The sequence below is a fragment of the Apteryx rowi genome, unplaced genomic scaffold, assembly GCF_003343035.1.
Source record: "Apteryx rowi isolate R43461 unplaced genomic scaffold, aptRow1 scaffold_446, whole genome shotgun sequence".
In the NCBI taxonomy this organism is placed as follows: domain Eukaryota; kingdom Metazoa; phylum Chordata; class Aves; order Apterygiformes; family Apterygidae; genus Apteryx; species Apteryx rowi.
In genome coordinates, this window is record NW_020450701.1 from 570429 (window position 1) to 592486 (window position 22058).

Sequence of the window (22058 nt, forward strand, 5' to 3'; positions counted from 1 at the left end):
AGAGAAAGAGAGAAAGAGAGAAAGAGAGAAAGAGAGAAAGAGAGAAAGAGAGAAAGAGAGAAAGAGAGAAAGAGAGAAAGAGAGAAAGAGAGAAAAAAAGAAAAGAAAAAAGAAAAAAAAAGGCATTTCATTAGAACACAAGTAGTTACATATCTGTGGCAAGATCCATCTGGTAAAACTTTTAGGGTACAATACCGATTCCTACTACCAAGTTCTTGCAATTCTGTACTATTGTTCCCTATATAAGCAACGCTTACATAAGCAACATGCTTAATGTTATCTTCATGTTATCTTCAGCTAGAATGGCATATGTCTCGTGACTGTAGCCTTTTAAGTTTAAAATCTATTCTTTCCAAACCTAAGTATTTACTACACTGACAGCAGAGACCTTCTGTCAGTAGATACTGTACACATGCTGATACCTGATAAAACAGAGGGTATGTATTAAAAATGCAATAAAGCTTAAAACATGATTTAACACTTGAAACTCATCTGAGTAAGTTATTTTATGGAATTATATTAAACATTCTCTATAGAGCTGTTTGGCCAAAAAATAATAACAATAAAATAATAATAATAGTAATAAAAAAAAAAAAATCTATCTTGATCAGTCCTTTTTCAGGATTTCCTAATTTACATTTGCCTGTACCTGAGTGTCATTGGAAGAGACAGATAATCTGTCATCAGGTAAAGATGGTGTATAAGCAACAGAAATTGGAGTCCCTGGAATTCCATTTGCCTGAATGTTTTCACTGTCACTGCCATCCTCTAACGTTACAATCGTGCCATCAGCACTTGCACTTTCAGCAGTCCCTTCTGTATCTGTTAAAAAAGATATAAAAATTAACCCCAAATGTTAAGTAAGAATGCAAAGTAAAAAGAGCTTTTAAATACTAAATCAACCAAAATCGAAGTTTCATAAGGTAGGAAGGAGCTTAAGGCAAAATTTACATCATATCGCTAAAAAACTGAACACTAGTTCCCACTAGTAGATGGAAATCACTATCAAAAGTGACTGGGAACTTTACAGTACTAGGCTCACCATTCTACCAAGTTTCCAACAAGTGCTGGGAAAAAAAGTCATTAATTTCATACGTACTTTCCAACAAACTGAAAAATGTTGTGCTTCATTACTACTTCAGAGACAAGCCCATTGTGTTTTATGTGGGCACAAAACAGAAAAATAAAATGAACAAAAATTCTGAGAAAACTGATCATAAATTAAGATCACAAATAAAGAACTTGGGCTTTGTTTCTTTCTTTTTTTCTTTTTTTGAAAGAACAACATGCCCCAATAGAGTGTAAATTAATCCTTGAAATCTCGTCCACTTTATTGTCAAATAATGCACAGTTAAGGTCTGACAACTTAAAAAAATTAACACATAAATGTTACTTAAATAAAAGTATATTTTAGCTAAATAGTCAGTAGTGTTAAAATAATTCTTAGTGTCAAGCTTCAGATTGTAGTCCTTATTGAATAGACAGATGAATTAATATGGATATAATACCTCCAACTACTATGTTCACCATTTCCTGCACAATACTTTGTACAATTTCTTGTGCTTTCTCTTCACATTCATTTTCACCATCATATGTTCCTCCATCAGCCTTAGAAAGATCTCAAAAAAAAATTCAAACAAATATTACTGAGAAGCTCAGAAATTAAGGAAGTATTTTGCTTATATTTAATACTTAAAAAAAAATTCAATAACAAATCTATTGATAGGGGAGTACACATTTTAAAAATAGTAGTGGTTGATGTTTTGAAAACAGTAATTGAAGAATGAACTTTCCAGCGTTCAACTTGTAAGTGGTAATTAATATGCAGACCTATGCAGAAAATACATCAATTTTGTATATTTACATAAGTTAAACACTAAAAAGTTACTGTTTCTGAAATATTATTTTCAAAAACTTTCCCAACATTACATAGGTGCAAAGAGGCATCTTTCCTACAGTGACCACAACAGAATAAATGTCAGAATAAGCAATATTTGTGATATAGCTTAACAGTGGTAACACCACCAGCAGACATTCTGTTTTAATCAACTATGTGAAAAATATCTATATGAGGGGTGGGAAAGGGGATGGGGGGAGGGAACAGTCCTCATCCTTTCTTTTTCACAGACCTATTCCCTCCCTCCATGAAACAAATACACACTGATTACTTTCTGCTGCTGTAGCCTGGTCAGCTTCTGTCTGTTCATTTTCAGCGCTAGAAATATCAGATCCATTTTCTGCCTCTGTATCTTCTTGAAGGTTCTTGTCCAAATCATTTGTGTTGTGGTCAAGCTCCCTCTCATGTTCTTTAGACAGCTGATCGGTCTGTGCTGGAATGTGTCTCAACTGAGGTGACTCGGGCGCATGATGGCTTACTGGAGACTGCTGTAGATGGTGCTGCTGTCTGTGTCTTTCCTTTTCCATCTGTTTGGCTTCCTGAAGCTAGAAGAATATTGCAATTGCACAAAAATTCTATCAGCAGACCAAAATATGAGCTGTATGCATAGTGTATGTGTCGTTTTATAAACATGTAGTTCTTATTGTCTCTGCTTACGTAATGCCTTAACAAAGCCATAAGAGTTTAAGAAAATGCATCATTTGTATTATTACAACTACTTCTGTTATCAAAGAATAAACATTTTGTAAGAGAACTGCTTCCCAGCTAGGCGCATTACACTTACATATTTTCACTATGGAAGAAGGATAAATAAATGAGACATACTACAAGAACAAGAGTTGTCTGCCTGCCCTATACCTAAGCTCAGCCTGGAGGTCTGACAGTATACAATGACTGCATGAAGAAACATCAAGGCAGGTTTTTTTTTTTTTTTTTTTTTTTTTTAAAGACCTCACAGAGACAGACATAGAAGAACTTAGAGTCATCTTCTGCTATACTATGAGCCTGTGGTATTAAGGGAAAGACTTAAAGTAACAAGGGCAAACTGACTGAGCAAACATCCAGAAAAAAAAGCTAGAATTGAAAATCAAAAGAAGAGTAACACTTGCAAAATACTAGAGAAGACAGACCCCTAGGAAGAAATGATTTTGCCAGCTTAAAATTTTAAGACAAAAACTATCTTGGTTTTATGTTTTCTTGGATTGGAACCTGCAATATAACTCATGGAGCAGGGCAACAGCAACCAAAGTCAAACCAAAGCAAAGTAGGGTGTTCTTTGATGTGATGCTCTAAGAGCTATCTTTCTATCCTGGCAAGTCTAGCATTTACCAAAAATTTTGTAACTTAATTACGATCTCTGCCATTTACTCTTCCACTTAAAGCTTTCTATGCTACATCTTTCAGGGTGCTATGCATCTCTGAGTAGACACATCCCTTACGGATTAAATAATTGCTTCCACCATTTCTTAGCTTGCAAATTAAAATAACTGTCCTGTGTGTGCAAGACAAGCAGAAGCATTTATCAATTTACATAAAGACTGGATGTACAGCATGGCAAAAATAAAGACTTCCACTGTAGGCTAATAAATCCTATCCTATATTAAGTTGCTTAAAAAGACACTAACTGCAGATTTCTCAAAGCACTCATGTATTGCATGGTTTGTGCCTTGACCTACCATAAATATGATGTATTGTAAATATATGACTATGATGGTATCGTGTACCAATAAACAGTTGCTTCTAAGAAAAAGTAAGTGCAAACTTATATCCACTACATATTCTGAAAGGAAACTGCTAGAGTCTGCAATAATGCAGCAGAATTACTTCTAGAAGTAGCTAGGAATTCAAGTAGTTCTCTGATCTGGGGATCCACCTGGTTTTTATAGGAATTAATTACTTTGCCTTATTGATCATTATTATCAGCAGTAGAAGGCGTAGGGCGTATGATGGGGTCCCTGCTGACTGTTCACAATGACAGTTTTGGTGACATACAGGTAGGTATCTGTTACTGACTATTACACATAAAAATGTTACAAGAATGTAAGTGATTACATGATTGTGGAGTATTATTCTTATCATGGATTACTCCTTTGGTGCTTATCACCACCACAACATCTGAGCATTTCACAAAGACTAGCCTATTCCACATGCACTCTTACAAACAGAGGTAGTGTTACACCTCTTGACAGCCTGAGAAGAGAAACTGAAGTCAAATACATCCATTGGCTGTAGAGGCTCAATATGAGAAGTTCAAACCCTACACACACACACACACACACCAATTTCTGAGAGCAAAACAAAAGAAACAATGCAAGCTAACAGATTTTTAACAAAGTACTTCACCTGGGATTTAAATTAGGAAAGACTATGAGCTTTACTAATAATGAAAAACCAAATCTCTCAGGGTAGTTTGCTTTTAAAGAACTATTTTCTATGAAGACTAAAGATACCAAGATACTTACTGCTTGATTTTCCATACGTGCAAATATGACATTCAGCATTTGTGTGAGAGTGGCCTTGGCTGTGGTTTGATTTATGAGGTTTTTGCTTGCTAGATAGATGTTGTAACATGTTCTTACAGCCTGCAGCACTGTTCCTTCGTGGATTTCTATGTGTTGAGATGTTACTGCAGTGAGCAAAGCCTTAAAAGAAAAAAAAAGAAAAATTATATACACATACACACATATATACAAACATTCCAATCAGAAACTTCTCTTCAATGAAACAGTGTGCAAATAAATATCAGTCATGGATTACTTTTTAAATATAAAGCAATAAGTACATATCTTAAACTCTAGTTTAATTATGTTTTCCCATGTAGTATCATAGCCATATCTGACCATCACACATACCAGTTATTAAATTAAGAGTGTTTTTACTAACATATTTAGGAAATACACTCAATTTTTTCATAGCACTTAGTAGGAAGAAGTGACCAATAGAGTTATCAAGACAGGCAGTTAATAAAAACACCCTAGAATCTTTTTTAGGCACAAAACAGGAAAAATAGACTACTGGTTAAAATACAGAAAGTAACTCAGAGGGTTCAAAAACTATTTTAAAAATAAATGTAAGTGTGAAGAATGAAGATTGAGTATGTGATTAGGCAGTTACTACTGAGGCAACTACCCACGCTAAACACTCTTTGGATATATGGTAGAATATTGTGTTTCCCTCTGTAGAGACTCACTTCTTTCTTTCCATTTCAGCTAGTTTCTGCTTCTCTTATTTTACAAAACGTATGCATATAAGCCTATGAAAAAAACAGGTAATACATAATTAAGCAACACATTATCCTTATGCGAGGTATAGGTAGGCTGATTAAAAAGAGAGAGATAGATGGAAGTTGAAGACAGGGTGCAAAGACATTGCCAGAAAGACTGGGGCAGGGGGAAACGTTGGGGTGTGGAAGGAAGGGGGAAGAACCTGGTCCATAATGGAACGAACATACATACACTAACCACTGTACACCAGTAGAAGGTGTCAGAAATCAAGAAGAAGTTTTATGCATTAAAGGTTTTGACAGAGCTAATGATTTAATGGGATGCTTAAGGAAAGCATGAGAAAAACAGAAGCACTGGAAAGCCTGTACATTGGAAAGTCTCTTTCTCACAATTAAAACCAAAGTTATTTTAAATGCTGTATAATATATTCATCAAACCATGTCTAAATTCTCTCACAGACATTGTCAGCTTCTCTGTCACAACACAGCATCAACATGCAGACGAGTGTCCATTTCTCACTCAAACACTTAAAAAGAAGAAATCTCAAAACAAAACAACAAAGAAACACCACTGCGTAGCTTAATGGGAAAAAAACAAAACCCCCACCTCGCTGACCTGTCTCTCAGGAGTCCTGAACTCTACTCCCAGACCAGGTGCCCCAAGGTCCTTTCTTATTTTCCATTTGCATCACAGTTCTCTCATCAGTAGATATACGGAGGTACATATATGGATAACTATGCTTATATTTCTCATTGGAGAGAGTACACTGTTACCTGTATGACCACTAAACAGCATCTCATGCTACATTCTACAAACTAGTACTGCCTAAATGCCAACTAGAAAGCTTTTTTTAAAAAATTTAATTTAATTTTTTTTATTACAATCCCCCAGCAACCAAGCAAGGCAAACTATAGACAACAGCTTCATTAAAGGAATTAAGATCTCCCAGCACTGGAACTGTTCCTCCCACCAAATTCAGTTTGTGTGTCACTGACCTTCTGAGAACCAGAAAGCGCTGAGCTCAAGTTCATATCAGCATCCTTAACTCTACCCCCCTTTGCAGTGATTCAATACCGCCACAGAACAGGAAAAGGAGACAAGGCTGGAGGTGGATTATGTACTTTATTGTTTTAACTGGCATGACAGCCTGAATTTCATAAATTTCTTCCCTATGCTTGTCATGAGTGCTAAAGCTTAGTTAGCTCATAGTTCTTTTCACATCGCCTGATAAGGGGCTGTGTGTGCAAAGACACATTTATACAGATACACACACACAGACATACTTCCTGGCAGCCTCGCTTAATAATACAAATTCATTTAATAACGCCATCTTCTGTGCAAATTGAGAATTCAGTCTTTTCAACAGGGCATCTCCTTGTAGATGCCTAGCTATTAAAGAGTTCAGTATGGCTACAGACGTCCTAATTTCTTTTGGTTTCTTTCCTTCTCAGGCACTGTAGATAACAAACCCTAATGGCTACTACTCACATTTATATACTGAACACCATTTTTAATTTTGACCTTTTGTTAATATCTTTCATATCCCTGCCAATTAAGAGCCATTCTCAGGCTATTACTCATGCTTACTTCATGTCTCAATGCAATTTCTCCTCCTCTAGTATTCGCAGTTTAGCAGAAATATTTTCAACGAATATGAGGCAGGAAGAGGGGACACAGATGAGTAGAAGACCACCTCTTTCAGCAGCAGGCTCCAGTTAAGCAGAGAAAAGGTTTGCACAAACTCTCATCTGCCATCCTTCTCCCCATCCCTATTCTGTCTTTATAGATTTTTTTAAGAGTTTATTTTATCATACATAATAACTCTTCTGTAACAAAAAGGCCAGACAGAAATGTAAACAAAACCTCAACTAACAGCTCTGCAGGTGTCAAGAGCAACTTTACAGACACAAGCCACAAATGCCACAGCAGAGCAAGCCTAAAGGCAACAAAGACTCTCTTGATGGAACCACTTCAAACATAATTTAAGCAACTTGCAATGGCAGAACTAGCCTAATTACCTGCTTCCCTTCTGCCTCTGGCCACCCCCTCCACTGCACTCTAGTAAGCGTTCGCACAGCTTCACATCAAAATTACACCAATTGAAACTAAACTACAAGAGGAAAGGAGAAAAAGGCCAGTTTCCCAGTCTGGTTCTTCATGGAGTCTGCAGACGAAGAAAGAGGCAATTACAGGGATTAGAACATGCAACAAAAAGCAGAGACAGAAAACAAACTGTTGCTTAAGCAGCACTGCCCCAGCTGTCAGACTACTGCGAGATACATCTCTAAGCTCAGACACCTAAGAAGAGAGAAGTTATGCCCCTTGGCTTTGGCAGGATTATTTCCTTGCCAGTCAGCAGAAAGAGGTACTATCAGAATGCCGAAGCTGCTCTGGTGGTTAGGAACCTGCTTAGGACGACTCACCAAAACCTCAAAAGCCGTTTGTTAGCAAGTCATCCAGAAGCCGGCAAATAACACCACATTTGAACTCTTACCTGGCTCTGGCTCCTAGGTCCCTGACCGAGGGTGGCATACTACGTAGGTATGTAGAGCTTGGATAAGTCTCCAGAGAGGAAGGTGCCCGAGCGATCCGGGTTCTCGCATTTTACAGTGGTGCTGGCAATGCAGCTGCCCTACTGGGAGTGCTGCTTGTGGTGCGTGTAATAGCTTTTTCACAGTGCCTGCCCAGAAAGCAGGGAACCCTGGTCTCCTGCCTTCTGCCTGCCTGAAGGGATTCAAATTCCTAGAGAATACACCAATCATCAGGACCACGGAGCAGTTTAAAAAGGCACAAGATCCATCCTTGAAATCATACCAGAAAAGCTGCATCATCAGCCCAGAACCGAAGAGTTACGAAGCCTCAAAGAACGTGACCAACTTAGCAGTTGTATCATTTCCCCTGAAGAAAGTCAGAGGGAATAATTTTCAGCCAGAAAATTATTTCTAATTCTGACGCTTTTCATAGTGTAGAGCCATTGGACAAACATGAAGCCAAAGCCAAAACAGTACTCTCCACTTTCCCAAGAATACACATATGACAACTAGCAAAGTCTAAAAAGTCCAAAAATGAAGGCACTAAATGAGTTTATACACTTAATGCATTTTAAAATCGTTGAAGAATTAACATTCTCAATGGTTTTCTTGGACAAAGAATTTTAGCTCACAGACATCCCCTTTTAGGCAGGAGGTTAACTTCTTTACATCTTGGCCCAGGTACGGATCAAGGGCTGAGAGGGCTAAAATAATCAAGCATGGAGAGAGAAGGCATTACAGCAAGAGGCAGATACCCAGATTTCAGTTACTGAAAATCTAAATCAGCAAAAACTTCCCTTTGAAAGATTAGAAATGCCTTGAACGCTTGAGCACACAGAACACCAAATCTGGACAACAGCAGCATAAACTAACACGTTATGACTATTTGCTGGAGAAGTGAGGCGTCAAGAAAAAGGGAGGCTGGACCTACGAAAAGGAACAGGGGAACAAAGTACCTCCTTTGCAGTAAAATAAGTAAATCTAATCTGCAAGAAATATCAACACCTCAGGACTCCTATGCACAAGAACACGAGGTAACAAACTTTCCATTCTTCATAATCACCCTTTACTGTATTCTTCACTACTGCTCATCATCATCACCACAATCATTCACAGAGTAGATTAAGACATTTCCATTAGCTGGCATTCCCAGGATTACTGAGCGCAATCAAAAAAGCTACAGCTCTGCAGAACCATTTATTTGTACAAACTCTGCATGCAGAGTTTACCTAGGATATGCAAAGAAACTCCAGACCTCCTTCAAGCACAAGTCTGTGACACACTAGCACAAAACCACCATGGTAACAACTGACTGCCAGCTCTAATTGCATTTCATATAATAATTTCAAAATTGATTTTAAAATCTGCTTCTTAATCATCGCCTTCCCCACTGGGAGTGCAGGATCATTTCACTGTAATTCTGCACAATTAAGAGAACTCCACTGATCTGCTGTGAATGAAATTTCACCCTGTGCTCTGCGCACAAAACTTCCTATCACAATCATGACTTCACTCAAAATGTAAGGAGAGAGAGTGGAAAAAGAAGCAGAAGACAGGGATTTTCTATCTTAAAGAAACAGGATCAAGAATATATTTAAAAAACTAATTACATTTTCAAATTATACATTCTTGCTTTTGAATTCTGAGACCATGAATATCTTCCTGCTGTCACTATTATAAATACTGGAAGTAGTATTTAATCATATTACCTTTATTATTTGAAGTTGAACCCCTTCATCCGTTTGAGGGCCTTGAAAACAGCCACATATTGTCTCAATAATTCTGTCAATTAATTTTTTGCCTGGAGCTGTGCTGTCTGGAGCATTCCCTGTCAAATGCCCATATGCTATAAGTTTCTGGAGGGGAAAAAAAAACAGAAATAAAAGCTTAAAAAATAAGTCAGCCTTTTATTAGAATATATAAATTAATTTGATACCACTAATTTGAACAGAATAATTAAAAAGCATGTTTTACCCCAAATCTCATAAAATGTGAAGGATTTTTTTTTTAAAAGCCCTCCAGATTTATTCAATTTTCACTCAGCAACTGCAATACAAAGTTTGTCAACAAGCTTAGTATTAAATCTTTGGTTCAGTAATTAAATTAACAATTATTTCAAAACAAACAGGATTCTAAAATAACTCATATCACACAAGTCTTCATATGTAGTCAGCACACTAATGTTTTTAATGACAAATAACTCAACTGCAAACGGTTTCTGTTCAAAGTATTAACTAGTCTTCTGTTTGTTAAGTGTTCTACTGTCCCTTTCTCTCTACAGATCTTCAATACTTTGAAAAAGTATTTATTACAAAATTAACAAAATCCTGTTCCAAACACTTCAGGCATGAGAATACTTGTAAATCTCCGTGGCCTACCTACTTAAATATACAGAGTAGCAAGGCATCATAGTGCGACAGCATGCCAGGTATGCATGTGCCTGTGAATGTAAATATATTCATTGAGTTCAGTGTTGTCAGGCTACTCAGAAGAAGAGAATGGCAGAGTTCTGTGCTGCAGACGTTGTTCGGAAAACATTACAGCAGCAACAAACCCCCAAGTTTTGAAAGACTATCCATTTCAAATTTAAAATATTTTACTGCAAGTATAAACAACATAAAATGAATTTGACAATGATATACCTGCTATGCTAGTGAAGTTTCAGTCTTTCATTTAAGTTACTAATAGTAATTCAATACACAGAAATATGCGCACATTAAAATAGGTAGTTGTATTATGATATAATAAAATTGATCCAAACCTGCAACTGTTTGTGGTTATATGTGTATACACAGAAATATACATACATAACATAATAAATAATAAGACATATGTTCACCTTTTCTCTGAAATATATTCAATTTGGTTGTGTGCGCCATCAGGTAAAATAACAGAAAAACAACATTCTTTGTCAGATATAACCGTAACCAACCATTCAAACTAACAAAATTTTGTAGTTGACAGTTAAAGCTCATCTTCATACAGACCTGTAAACAATCTAGGGATGTACTAACAATCCTGGGGCACTTCGACTGGCACGCCAGTTCAAATGGTAGGAAGTACTTGTCAGCTTCAATAAAGCTCGTCTTTGATTTCACGGGTGGAAGAGTGCTTGAACCAGGCTTTGCTTCTCCATGAGGGGGACTAAACAGAATGATTTAGTTAGAAAGCTGTAAGTGACCACACAAATAATTCTCACCTTCACAGTATTAATGAATCAAATAAAATATCAAGAAAATTGACATAAGGAAAGAATGCCTTCTACAAAGTGAACGCAAAGGTAATACAGTTATATAAATATTCTTAACAGTTTTTATACTGAATCTGTCTCCTTTCTGGATCACACAAACTAACGCATTTCCACACTACATAGATCTTCAGTGGTCCCTGCTGGTTTGAAGGCATAAAGACTTGTTTCCTCTAAAACCAGAAAAAAGTCTCTTCCTACGTGGATGGTGAAGGCAGAGGGGAGGAAGGGAAGTCCATTCGATAGCTTTTCCACGTTCAAGAATGATTCCCAGAGAAGTCTAGGTAGAAATTTTATTACTAGAGCAGAGAAAAATACAACTCACTAGAAATGCTTTTTTTGATGATCCTGAAAGTTAAGAAGTATTGAGCTACTGTACTATAATACAAGCTCACTTTGGTATTTCAGACAAACAAACAAAACCCAATTACATGCATTTTGAAGATTAAATCATGTCTGATTTCAATCCTGGACATACTCAGGGAAAAAAAAGTTATTTTTTCTATATGTGCTTCAGACAGCACCACAGAATTTTAGAGATCAGTGGTTACCAATATACCCCACTTGGGCAAAGTATCTGAGATGACTGTAACTGTACAAAATTTGAGAAAACCTCAAACTAGCCAACGTGATGAAAGATCAATACTTGAGCTTTCCATGGAACAGACTGGATCGTCCTTGAAAAAAGATGCTTGGTACCATATTCAAACAGCCCTCCTTGTTAAGGAGTTAACCTTGTTTAGAAAGGTTCCTAAATTCCATGTCTTAACATTGACTGATTAGTGTTAAGATTCTACTTTTCTACTAAATAACTTCTGAAGTTTTAAGAATTTGTGCCTATATTTTTTTTTCCTGAAGAAAAGCAAAGGTCTGTTTTTCAGGCAGATATGGAACATTACTTACTGCTCTTTATCGTTTTGCTGGAAACACAGCTCTTTTGGACAAACACCCAAATCAAATAGGTTCCATACAGAGTGCAATGTCTCTCCATATTCTTAAACCTCTCTGAAACTGCTGTAAAAGCTTTCCTCTGAGGAGTGGAAGGCTGGTATCTCTTGCTCATGTCCTGTAACAGATTGTTGTTCATCTAGTGATTATGCCCATCTGGCATCATTAAAATCAGGTTAAAAGAGCACTCCAGAAATAAAACCAGAATTTTCTAGAAATAAGGAACAGGGCAAGATGAGCCTCAAAAAATGAAGGATCTGTTTCACAGTAAGTTAATGCAGAAGCCTGAAGCTTTTCTTAATTGAAGGCTAGAAAAAAATCCCCAAAATAATAAAAGTAATAAAGATAATTCAGTAGGCTCATCACCTTGCTCATGCCAGGGTGGAGGAGAAGAAGGGGAGAGAAGGGATTTTCCAGGAAGAAGTCTGACGAAGCAAACATCTGAATTAATCCCAAAAGGTCTTTGCTTCTTCATGTCAGCCAAGAAAGAACTTTAGATGCTTTTTCCAGCTGACTGTGAGAAACTGTAGCTCACAAAGCTTTCTTCCACCATGGTATCCACCAAGCATGAGGATTATGAACTAGGCTGATATTTACGTACCAGCCACAGAAAGAGGCTGATGTATATATCAAACAGTGAGTTTTTAAAAGGATTTTGGCAGCATCCACAGGGAAACAGTTATCTTGTCCTTTTCTATTCCATATCCCTCCCTCCTGCTGTCAAACACTGCTCTTGGTAAAAAAAAAAAAAAAAAAACCAAACAAACAAACAAAAAACCCCAGTAAAATAATAATAATAATAATAATAGTAGTAATAAATTACTTCTAGCAGTTTTTCCATGCAAAACTTTCAGCAGGTAGAAACGCTTTATTTTTTCAATGAACTCCGGCCTAGCTGTGAGACCAATTTCCTAGAATGGGGACTGGAAAAATTTAAACAATCATCATTTAAAGTCCCTAATATTTTGTTAGAATATATGAATTTCACTTATAGAAATAAGAAGCTGAAAATAATCTGATAAACTAGAAGGTTTCTCTATTCTAAGGCCCAGAAAAAGAGTATTTTCTACTGCATCTACAAAGAACAGTTTGGCTCTACAGTAAGAATAGGCTAAACCCATTCAGAGTTACCAGGTCCAGCAATACCTTCATAGCAGCAAAAGACCACTGAAAATCTACTGTCAGAATAAAGACACCACTGAAGAAAAGAAATCAAAATTTATTTAGAACATGTATATACACAGGTAAGAGTTATAGCCATTCTACACAAAAAACACAACTTATTTACCAGGACAGAAGTCAAGCACCCAAAAGTTCAGAAATGGCTGAATCATCATTGTGCATGTTATTATAATTCAGTTCCCACATTAGTTTTAGAATGATATCAAACTACAGGATCAGCTATCACTTTTCCATATTCAGTGTCGAGAATGAATATCACTTACTGAATATTTAACATTCAGCATTTTTTTCTTCTCATTCTTCAAAATGTGAACTTTGCTTTACTTACACTAAGAAAAACTTACAAAGACAAATTATTACTTTCCATCTAAGACTGTATGCGGTGCTCGTTGCAATATTACCTGAACAGTGCATATACACTAAATTTATTTTTACAGCCTTACTATGAACTATGATGGCTTTGTCTTTATTTTGCTGATGGGAACTGAAGCACAGAAATTCAATGAGATGCATCCAATAATTTTCACATGCCCAATTTGAAAAGCCATTAGCCTAAATTGTTCAAGCATATTTGATATTAAATAGTCCTTTACATCTGAAAGGAAGCAACTACACAAATCAAAGCTTGTAGATCTCAACTCAGAAGCCTGGAAGAGAAGGCACAAACCATCAGCAGTCAATTTTGACAACTGTGGCTTAATGCTTTGCCTAAAACAGGAATCCTGTTACAGGGTGGAACACAGGTCCCCAGGCAGCAGTCTACTCTTTAAGCCATAAAAACACTTTCATCATCAGTTTTGCTTGCTGATCCAATTCTTTCAGCAAGTGGTGTAAACAGCCATCACAACACAACCCTGACTCATGGTTAGTAACATGCACTGAATGAGGATGGAGATCCGGTGGAACATGCAATTAAATACTAATAATGGATTCCACAGCTTATCCATACTTAAAAATTTACTTGTTGACAGTGAAGACTGCTGAACGTCAATCTTGGCTTCTAGTCTCAATTCTAGAGGAATCATCTCCAGAATCAAAGAACCTTCCATACCTATTCCCTAACAAGATCCTTCCCACACACTTATCTTTTCAAATTACTCGTCTTCTCCACTCATTCCCACTCCCTCCCTGCAGCCTCAGTCCCCTGCTCCCTCAGAGTTTGAGGCTTTTATTTGTATTCCAGATCTTCCCCCCTCAGCACAGTCTCCAAGTCCCTTTCAAAATCCTTCTCATCTCAGGCTCCTCATCCATACTTCCTTTTCTCTGCTACCTACAAAATCCTCATCCAACCTCGATCCCTGCTCCTGCCCACCTTGGCTGGGCAAGTTCAGCCCACATCCTCCAAGCTCTTCTGTCCTGACTCCCAGTTCCTGTGCCTTGCACCGTAATTAGCACATCTTCGCACGCTCCTGGATACCTCCAATCTTACAAAATAGACTGAGAACTCTTTGAGTGAGCCCATAACTCACAATTCATAAGAAGCTCAGTAAACATTTAAGCAGTCAAAGCACTATTGCTCAATGTGATGAACTATTACATACCTTTGCTTTTCTGTTTCAGCCTTTATTTCCTCTGTAAAATGAAACAAAGGCATAGTTATGCAAACAGCATCATAATCACAAATATATAATTAAAATAACATAACAGATCTAAAGTGAAACTATTTAGGCAAACATTATTTGAAACCAGGGTTAGTTTAAAACAGCAAGCACATGTTTATAAGCAGGTTCATAAGTGTTTCTACTCTTCACTTGTATTGGTTGCAAATTGTATCGAAATTTTATTAGAATTTATATTCAAAACTTGACGCTTAAATTTGCATCCAGTCATGCCAACCAAATAACACATCCCTAAATATTTTTGCCATGATGTCGAAAGGAAAGAATAAATTTTCTGTCATTCACTCCCTCCTTTCAAGGCTCACGTTTATAGAAATGAGGAAAACCCAAATATTGTTAGAACTATTCAGCTATCCCTAAAGAATATGCCACTTGTTAAATGTAGATTTTACAGATGAGCACCATTACTGCTTCTTACACACAGCCTTCATGGCTTTAAGATTTTTCTTTTTCTTTTTTTTTAAAACACTGTTAGAGACTAAAATAATGACTAAGGGCAAAAAAAAAATAGCACCTCTATTTCATACCATGTTAAAAAAAACCAAAAAGACTGATAGTTTAATGCTGTTGGCAAGACATTCTAAGTCACATTTTATAATATATTTTAAAGTATTTTTAAGATTACTCAACTAATTTTAAGAAACCTCTTCAATTTCACAAGCGTCTTTGTAACCTCTTGTTAACTAGCACAGAAATCATAGGAAATACCGGTTTTCATGGACTTACTTCTCTATACTGTAAAATTACATTCTTAAATAAAAATGTACAGGATCAAGAAAAAAAAAGAGCATATATTCTTAAAAAAAATCATCTCAGGAGAACCATTTAATGTCAAATACCAGTCAAACACACAAAAGATATTAAAATAAAAAACCTTCACTACGCACATGCAGGCAAAGTCTTTTCCTTCCATTAACAGGAAAAGACAAAATTGCGTTACAACCACCTTTTAAAAGCACAATCAGCTGAAACCAATATATTACCTAGATTTTTGTGTATAACCTTTGAATAAGTGGTATTGATTGACTCTGAAAAAAGAAACTGATATTTCTAACTAAGCTGCCATACAGCAAAAGCACACTCTGTACGTGTCCTATCCCTCTCTCATTTACCATTTTACAGAGCTCTACTGGTTCACTTGACATCAGATGGCCTCCTAAATTTGGTATTTTACCACTGATCACTAGTAATATTCAGCAGCCCTATTGACTTGAGGGTATCAAATATATATAGGAATAGACTTGCTTAACGTAGGGAAAAGCGAACATAAAGAGTGCATGCCAAGCCAGACTGGAAAGGTTATTTCTGAGGTGACTGCTACTCCTTCTGCTTCTCCCTGACAAGACCCAGTGGTTAGTTTTATCCGAGAGAGGTGTAGTCCAGAATCGGTTCAAATGTGGCACATCCGGGACTAAACAAAACATGAAAACAATCTGGCGCTCCAGATCTTCTCAATAAGTAACAAGAGTTAAAACAAAAGACAAAAACCAAACCAACCGAACAAGATAGGATTCCTGTAGACAGCAAAGTCCAGCGAAGTCCTGCTTGGAAAGCAGGCCTTCCTGCCAGGGTATCGTACTTGATCTCTAGTCCACTTGCTCACTTCAGGACAGATTTTTTCCCCAACAGAAAGGAGCAGAAATTCTCTTCCTCCCTTCCAGCGTCCTTGTAGCTTTTATTATTTTACCTCCTACCTTAACATTCACATCCAGTAACTTTCCTCCCTAAGGCGCTCTGAAGCCTGTCCTACAAACAGCACCACCAACCAACAAATACCCTGCAGTATGGCTTCTTTCCAAATAAAACTGAGCTGATTCTTGCCCAATGCTGAATTATTTCAAACACAGAATGAAATGTAGTAAAATAGAGAAATGAAGGGAATCCTAAAGCTCTGCTCAGATAGTAATCCAAATAATGACAACAATGAAATCTAATATATTTTGCCTGTGAAATGTCAGGAAATACGAGCGTCATGAAAAAGGCGTGGGACAGACACCCAACACAAAAGCAGAAATGTCTTTACTAAATCTGTATTAGTCTGGGTGAATAGAAAGACTAACACTACCACTCTTTTAAAACTTTGCTTTTTCCATATTAAGTTTTTGTTTAAAACAACACACACATTTAGAAGCCACTTAAAATTTATAAAAATTCAACTGTAAAGTCAGGCTAATAAACATTTTTACTATTTTATATTTGGATTACTATCCAAAATTTTGAACTCATTTTATAAAATGGTATTTAACTTGAAAAAAAGGTGATATTTCAATTCTGGATAAAACAAACTGAACACAGAAACAATCCAAGATTTCAGAGAAAAAAAAACAACACTTTTTTTTTCCCTACAGAAAATGATGCACCTGCCTTCATTGAAAGTACTATATAAGAAATGCTTTACTCTTCCTTCAGAAACTAAAGCACACAAAACATTAGCTCCCTCCCCCCCCTTTTTTAAACACACTCAGACAACACACCAACTCTCATAAGAGACTAGACTTCTACATGGCAACATCTAAGCCTGAAGACACTGTTTCAACCTCTACTATTTTGTTCAGAATTGTACCTTGAAACAGGGACAATTAGAAAAAATATCAGCAAAACAGAGCAATGATTTTTCATAAGATATCAGCTCTTCTCTCCTTCTCTTAAGGGTGGTGGTGGAAATCAATGTCAGCTGCTTGTAATACAGATTGAAATCTGATACAATTGCAACTGAAATTTAACAACTTGAAGCAAACAACAGTTTAACAATTTGAACTTAAGATCGCTTAGGTACAGGAATCAACACTCTTCTTTATTGACGACACAAATTTTTCTGTATCTACAAGTTATTCTATACTTTGGCCACCGGGGGGAAAAAGAAAAGCAAATCTTGAGCAAAAAGCAATTCAGAGCTTTTCTATAAATAAAGATCAACGTTTAATATATGGACAATTTTATGGGTATAAACGCTGAAGCTTGAAATGGTAGTAACATTTAATTAGATTGACACTTGCGGGAAAAAAAGAAAAGAAAAGAAGGCTACTATTGGAGTTTCTCACGGTTCTTCCACATATTAAATGCCAGCAGAATGCTCCTTCTTAAATGTGCTCAAAAGCCTCTATGATCTTCCCCAGAAAACAAAGGGTGAGAAACTTTTTCCTTTTCTGAGGAGCAGCAGCAGAGAAAAGAAAGTAACAAGAAGAAAAAGGAAAAAGAAAAATTGACCCATTTAAAGAGTATAAACCAAACTACTTGCTAGCCACAAGTGGACAAGCGGTCTTCACTCCCTGCTAAAAGCTTTCAAGTTCAAAGCTCCAGTTCCCATGCAATCCTGACTGCCCTTCTCCGTGCGCGCCAGGCTGCTGCAGCGCCAAACCCGTCGGGCCAATGTTCCCCTTTGGGGAAGGGGCACTTTCCAGTGGAGCTTTTTCACTGTTCAGATTAGAAATGGTTATGACTATTGAATTAACGTGAAAATTGCTTAAGCAAGTAAAAGCAAGCTAGTTCTTCAGCTAGACTTGATTTTTACAATAAAAGATAGCGCATGTCCTGATTGCAAATATTCCTGCAGCAGCACTTAAAGCAGCAGGCGTGACAGCAGGCCAGCGTTCAGCCACCCTGGCGGTTGAGCTTTACAAGTTCCAAAACAGTGCTCAAACTATCTACTTAAGCAAGTTTCTCCAGCTGCAAAGCACTAGGAAAAGCAAACGGACAAAAATAAAGTAACTTTGAGGAAGATAAAGATCAAAAATAGTGGTTCTACTTTGCACTAGCTCATTTTATTCCCAAAGAACACAGCAAACAGAACTAGGAAGCTGTCATTTTGGTGCTGCAGCAAATTATCTCTGAATTTATTCCCTGTTTTGTAAACTAAAATAGAACTTGCAAATATAGAGAAAAATTAAAAAAAAAAAATCCACTTCGAACTACTTAAGGCCTTTGTTGCACTGCTGATATTCTGACAAATTATCACTGTTCTTCCTAAAATACTACGAGAGATAGTCTTCAGAATAGGCCACAACAATTCATACCGGAAAATGGAAATTTTTGTAATTGAAGGAAGCATTCTACAATTACAAGGAAAGAAGTTTTTCAAGTGTCAATCTAATTAAATGTTGTTACTGTTTCAAGCAGCATTGCATCACCATTATTGTGAAAGTACAGATTTTATAACCTTTGTTAAATTAAAAGAAAGGTCCTTAAAGTGTCGAACATCACTTATTTTGAGAAACTAACATATTTAAAATGGCAGATAAACACATGATATACCACTACTATGAATGAGGTGGACAGTAGACTTGCAATTTAATTTTATCCTTGAGAATAAAGAAAAACTGATCTTCTTCCTGTCTGACTGCTTCCACTTCCCCCCTAACTCTAAAATTCAAGTTAACACGCAGCACATTTTCATGGTCATTTTACCACTATATCCAGTAGGAAAAAAAGAAATCTGAGAAGCGTTACCAGCAGAAAAACATATCATAAAAAAGACAGGATAACGACAATTCTCCCATCAGATAAATGACCTGCCTGGAAAGCTCATTAGCTCAATATCGTCATTGATTTTGAAGAGAAGAAAGAGAAGGTACAAGATGCTGGAACAGGGACAGACGACTATAGAAAAGGACTACAGCTTCCAGAGTGCCTCCATATTATCTCTGATGTACACACAGAATTACTGTGGAAGACAGCTCAGATTATTCTAAGACACAGAAAGGATGATGTGTCCTAAAACAGAATTAATTGAGGTACATATAATATTCCTAAATAAAGTGCAGCAGAAATAACAAAATAAATTCTTCCTTCTAAATTCTTGCTTTCACACACAGCTCTAGAAGATGACTCCTTTATGGAGCTCTATCACAGAATTTATGAAAATGAGGCTTTTGCACACAGCAAAAGATAGAGTTGATTGAAGAGATGTATGTCATTGCAGGAGACTGCAAAATAATGCATCAGATGTTTCACAAAGCTGGTAAAATGAGTAATGTAAATTAGGTTCAATCTCATTTTCCATTTCATCTTCACATACACTTGTACAGACCATCACTGTTTCAAAAAGGTCTTCACTGTCTGAAAAGGTCTAAGAACTTTTTTCTACAAGTATCCCTAAGTCCATTCTCACCTCTCCAACTTTTGCAGGGTTTCTAGGCTTTGCCATTCCCCCTGCCCAGCACCTTCTTACCAGATAATCTCATTTGCAACTACAAATTTAACAACTGTTTCTATAATGACAACTAGTAACACCTAAGAACTAAGGTCAAAATGGGCCAAGTAGGTCAGGCAGGTGGTTCCCCTGCTGTAGGCAGTATCCTCTCAACCGCTCTATATGCTGACCAAACCCCAAGTTAGCTCTAATTCATTGTTTGCCCCAGTAATCCTATTCAGGGGATGATTTAAACCTTGACTACGCTGAAGGGTAGAAGATCATCTCTAATTCCCATATGAAATTTGCTTATGCCCTGATTATTCCCTTGGTTCCTCTGTCAACATTCTCCTACATCTGAAATAGCCCCTCTCCTTCAGCTTATCTTAAAGTAGCAGTTCCTTCTGCATACCTAAATATGCTGCATCTTTTATTCAATACCATGGAAGGCACTAACAGTCAAATTATACTTCGGCAGGAGTCAAGGATAACTTATTTTTTAACAATTCCATTATTCTGTACTCAGTTATCTTCAGCAAAGGTATACACATAAGTTTGATGATACCAGCTTTAAGGAGACTAACATAGAAACCATATCAAATTGTACATTAGGTTACAGGTAAAAGAATTCTTATGAAACTTGCTAATGGGAAAAGAGCAAAGTATTTACCATAAAATGGAAAAATACTTGTTTATTACACAGTATGCCGCCAGGGGAAAAAAATAAAAAAGACCCATAAAAACATTTAGTACATTTCTCACATTATATTTTTTTAAAATTTTCTCATCAGAATTGTATTCAGAAAATAGCACATTATAATTCCACAACACTACTTCAAACAACTGACAATGCTTGTCAAAGAAGCACATGCATAGGTCTCAATTCTACAAGGATTCGTGCATCTAAAGACTAATATTCAGAGTCAACAGCAGAATCAAAGTTTATTTTATGTAACTGAAAGATAAGTGTATTGGAACAGAACACATACTGCATTTTCACTGTAAAAAAAACTAGCTCATAAAATTATATCCAAAATTTACATGCCTGTTTCTCTGCTCATTGGGGGAGAAGTGGAAGAAGCTATTCTGCTACTTATTATTGAAAAAATTGGATTTTCCAACTCTTTTTAATGCCAATAATATGTGCATATTACTCCTAGTCATAACCCCAACACAACTGAAAAAAATACATGCACTATAGCTTAAAAAAAGCTATTATTTATGTAACAAATGCAAGACAGTAAGCAGTGGCACTTTAAAGAACCGCAGCCATCCTAAGCAATCAGAAGGTAGAACTGGCCAAAGCAAAAAAGAACACAATACTCCAAGGAAGCAAGTCAATGTTGTGAATGCACATTATTTATACCACAAAAAACTATTTTGAGGAGAAAGCGATTCGCATTAAATCGTTTAAAGTTAAAGCAGGTGAATGAGATCCAAGTCACAAGCAGTGAAGAAGAATTCAAAAAATAAATGAAGCAAAACTCATACTGGCAACAACACATTTTAAAGTGCTTGCTTGAATTGACTTGGCTTGCTTCCTTTCATCCAGGTATCCTAGAGATCGCGTCTAATATCAGACAAAATGCTGTGGTAACCAAGAGAGAAAAATAAATCTTTCATCATTAGCAACACTGAAACTGTCCTTTTCCATATCGGGGTATATGCAAGTTCTTAATGACCCAGCAGTGTAAAGGTTCTTGCCAATTGAAAACTTTAAAGCATATGAGTGAGCCACAGTACACTAAAGCTGTAAGATCAATGGACTGTAAATAATAAAAACTAGAAAGTTCAATATTTATTTGAACACAACTTCAATGAACTATATTCTCAACTATATAATAAGATTATTGCCTACATGGTGATAGTTATTAAGAGATTTTACCAAGCTTGGCCTCTCAGCAGTAAAGCCATATATGCATCATGGAAACAAAAAACTTTCCCCCAGTCTCTCCCTCAAAGAGCTAAAATTACAAGCAGATCATGCTAAATACTTTTCCCCAAAAGCAGTCATTAGAATATTTTTCTAAATAAATACCCAAAACATGTTTCTTTTTTGATTTCTGCTTTCCATTAGCTCCAAGCACAATTATCACAAGAAGTCTCCTCCCTATTCAGCTAAAATAAAGTATTAACACCTGAAATCCATTACAGACTTCAGGAAAAACCTAAAATAACGAAGTTTAAATGGTCCAAACGATGGAATAGGAGAAACACGCAGCCATTTTCAACCCAAGCTCCCTTGCATCATTGGACAATGATGATCAAAAGACTTGATGTCC

At 36.5% G+C, this 22058-nt stretch overlaps 1 protein-coding gene across 5 annotated transcripts in view; it reads right to left on the reverse strand.

Moving 5' to 3' along the window:
- ARFGEF1 (ADP ribosylation factor guanine nucleotide exchange factor 1) overlaps positions 1-22058 on the reverse strand; it is a 99728-nt gene that overhangs the window by 52443 nt on the left and 25227 nt on the right. For 4 of the 5 annotated variants that reach the window (XM_026077057.1, XM_026077058.1, XM_026077060.1 and 1 more), the window contains exons 2-8: positions 14571-14601; positions 10640-10796; positions 9362-9508; positions 4360-4539; positions 2169-2442; positions 1509-1619; positions 650-822 (exon numbers count right to left, since the gene is read on the reverse strand). In XM_026077057.1, coding sequence (XP_025932842.1) covers positions 650-822; positions 1509-1619; positions 2169-2442; positions 4360-4539; positions 9362-9508; positions 10640-10796; positions 14571-14601 — 1073 coding nt within the window. The remainder of the gene's footprint in view (positions 1-649; positions 823-1508; positions 1620-2168; positions 2443-4359; positions 4540-9361; positions 9509-10639; positions 10797-14570; positions 14602-22058) is intronic. The other variant, XM_026077059.1, reaches the window with a different exon arrangement.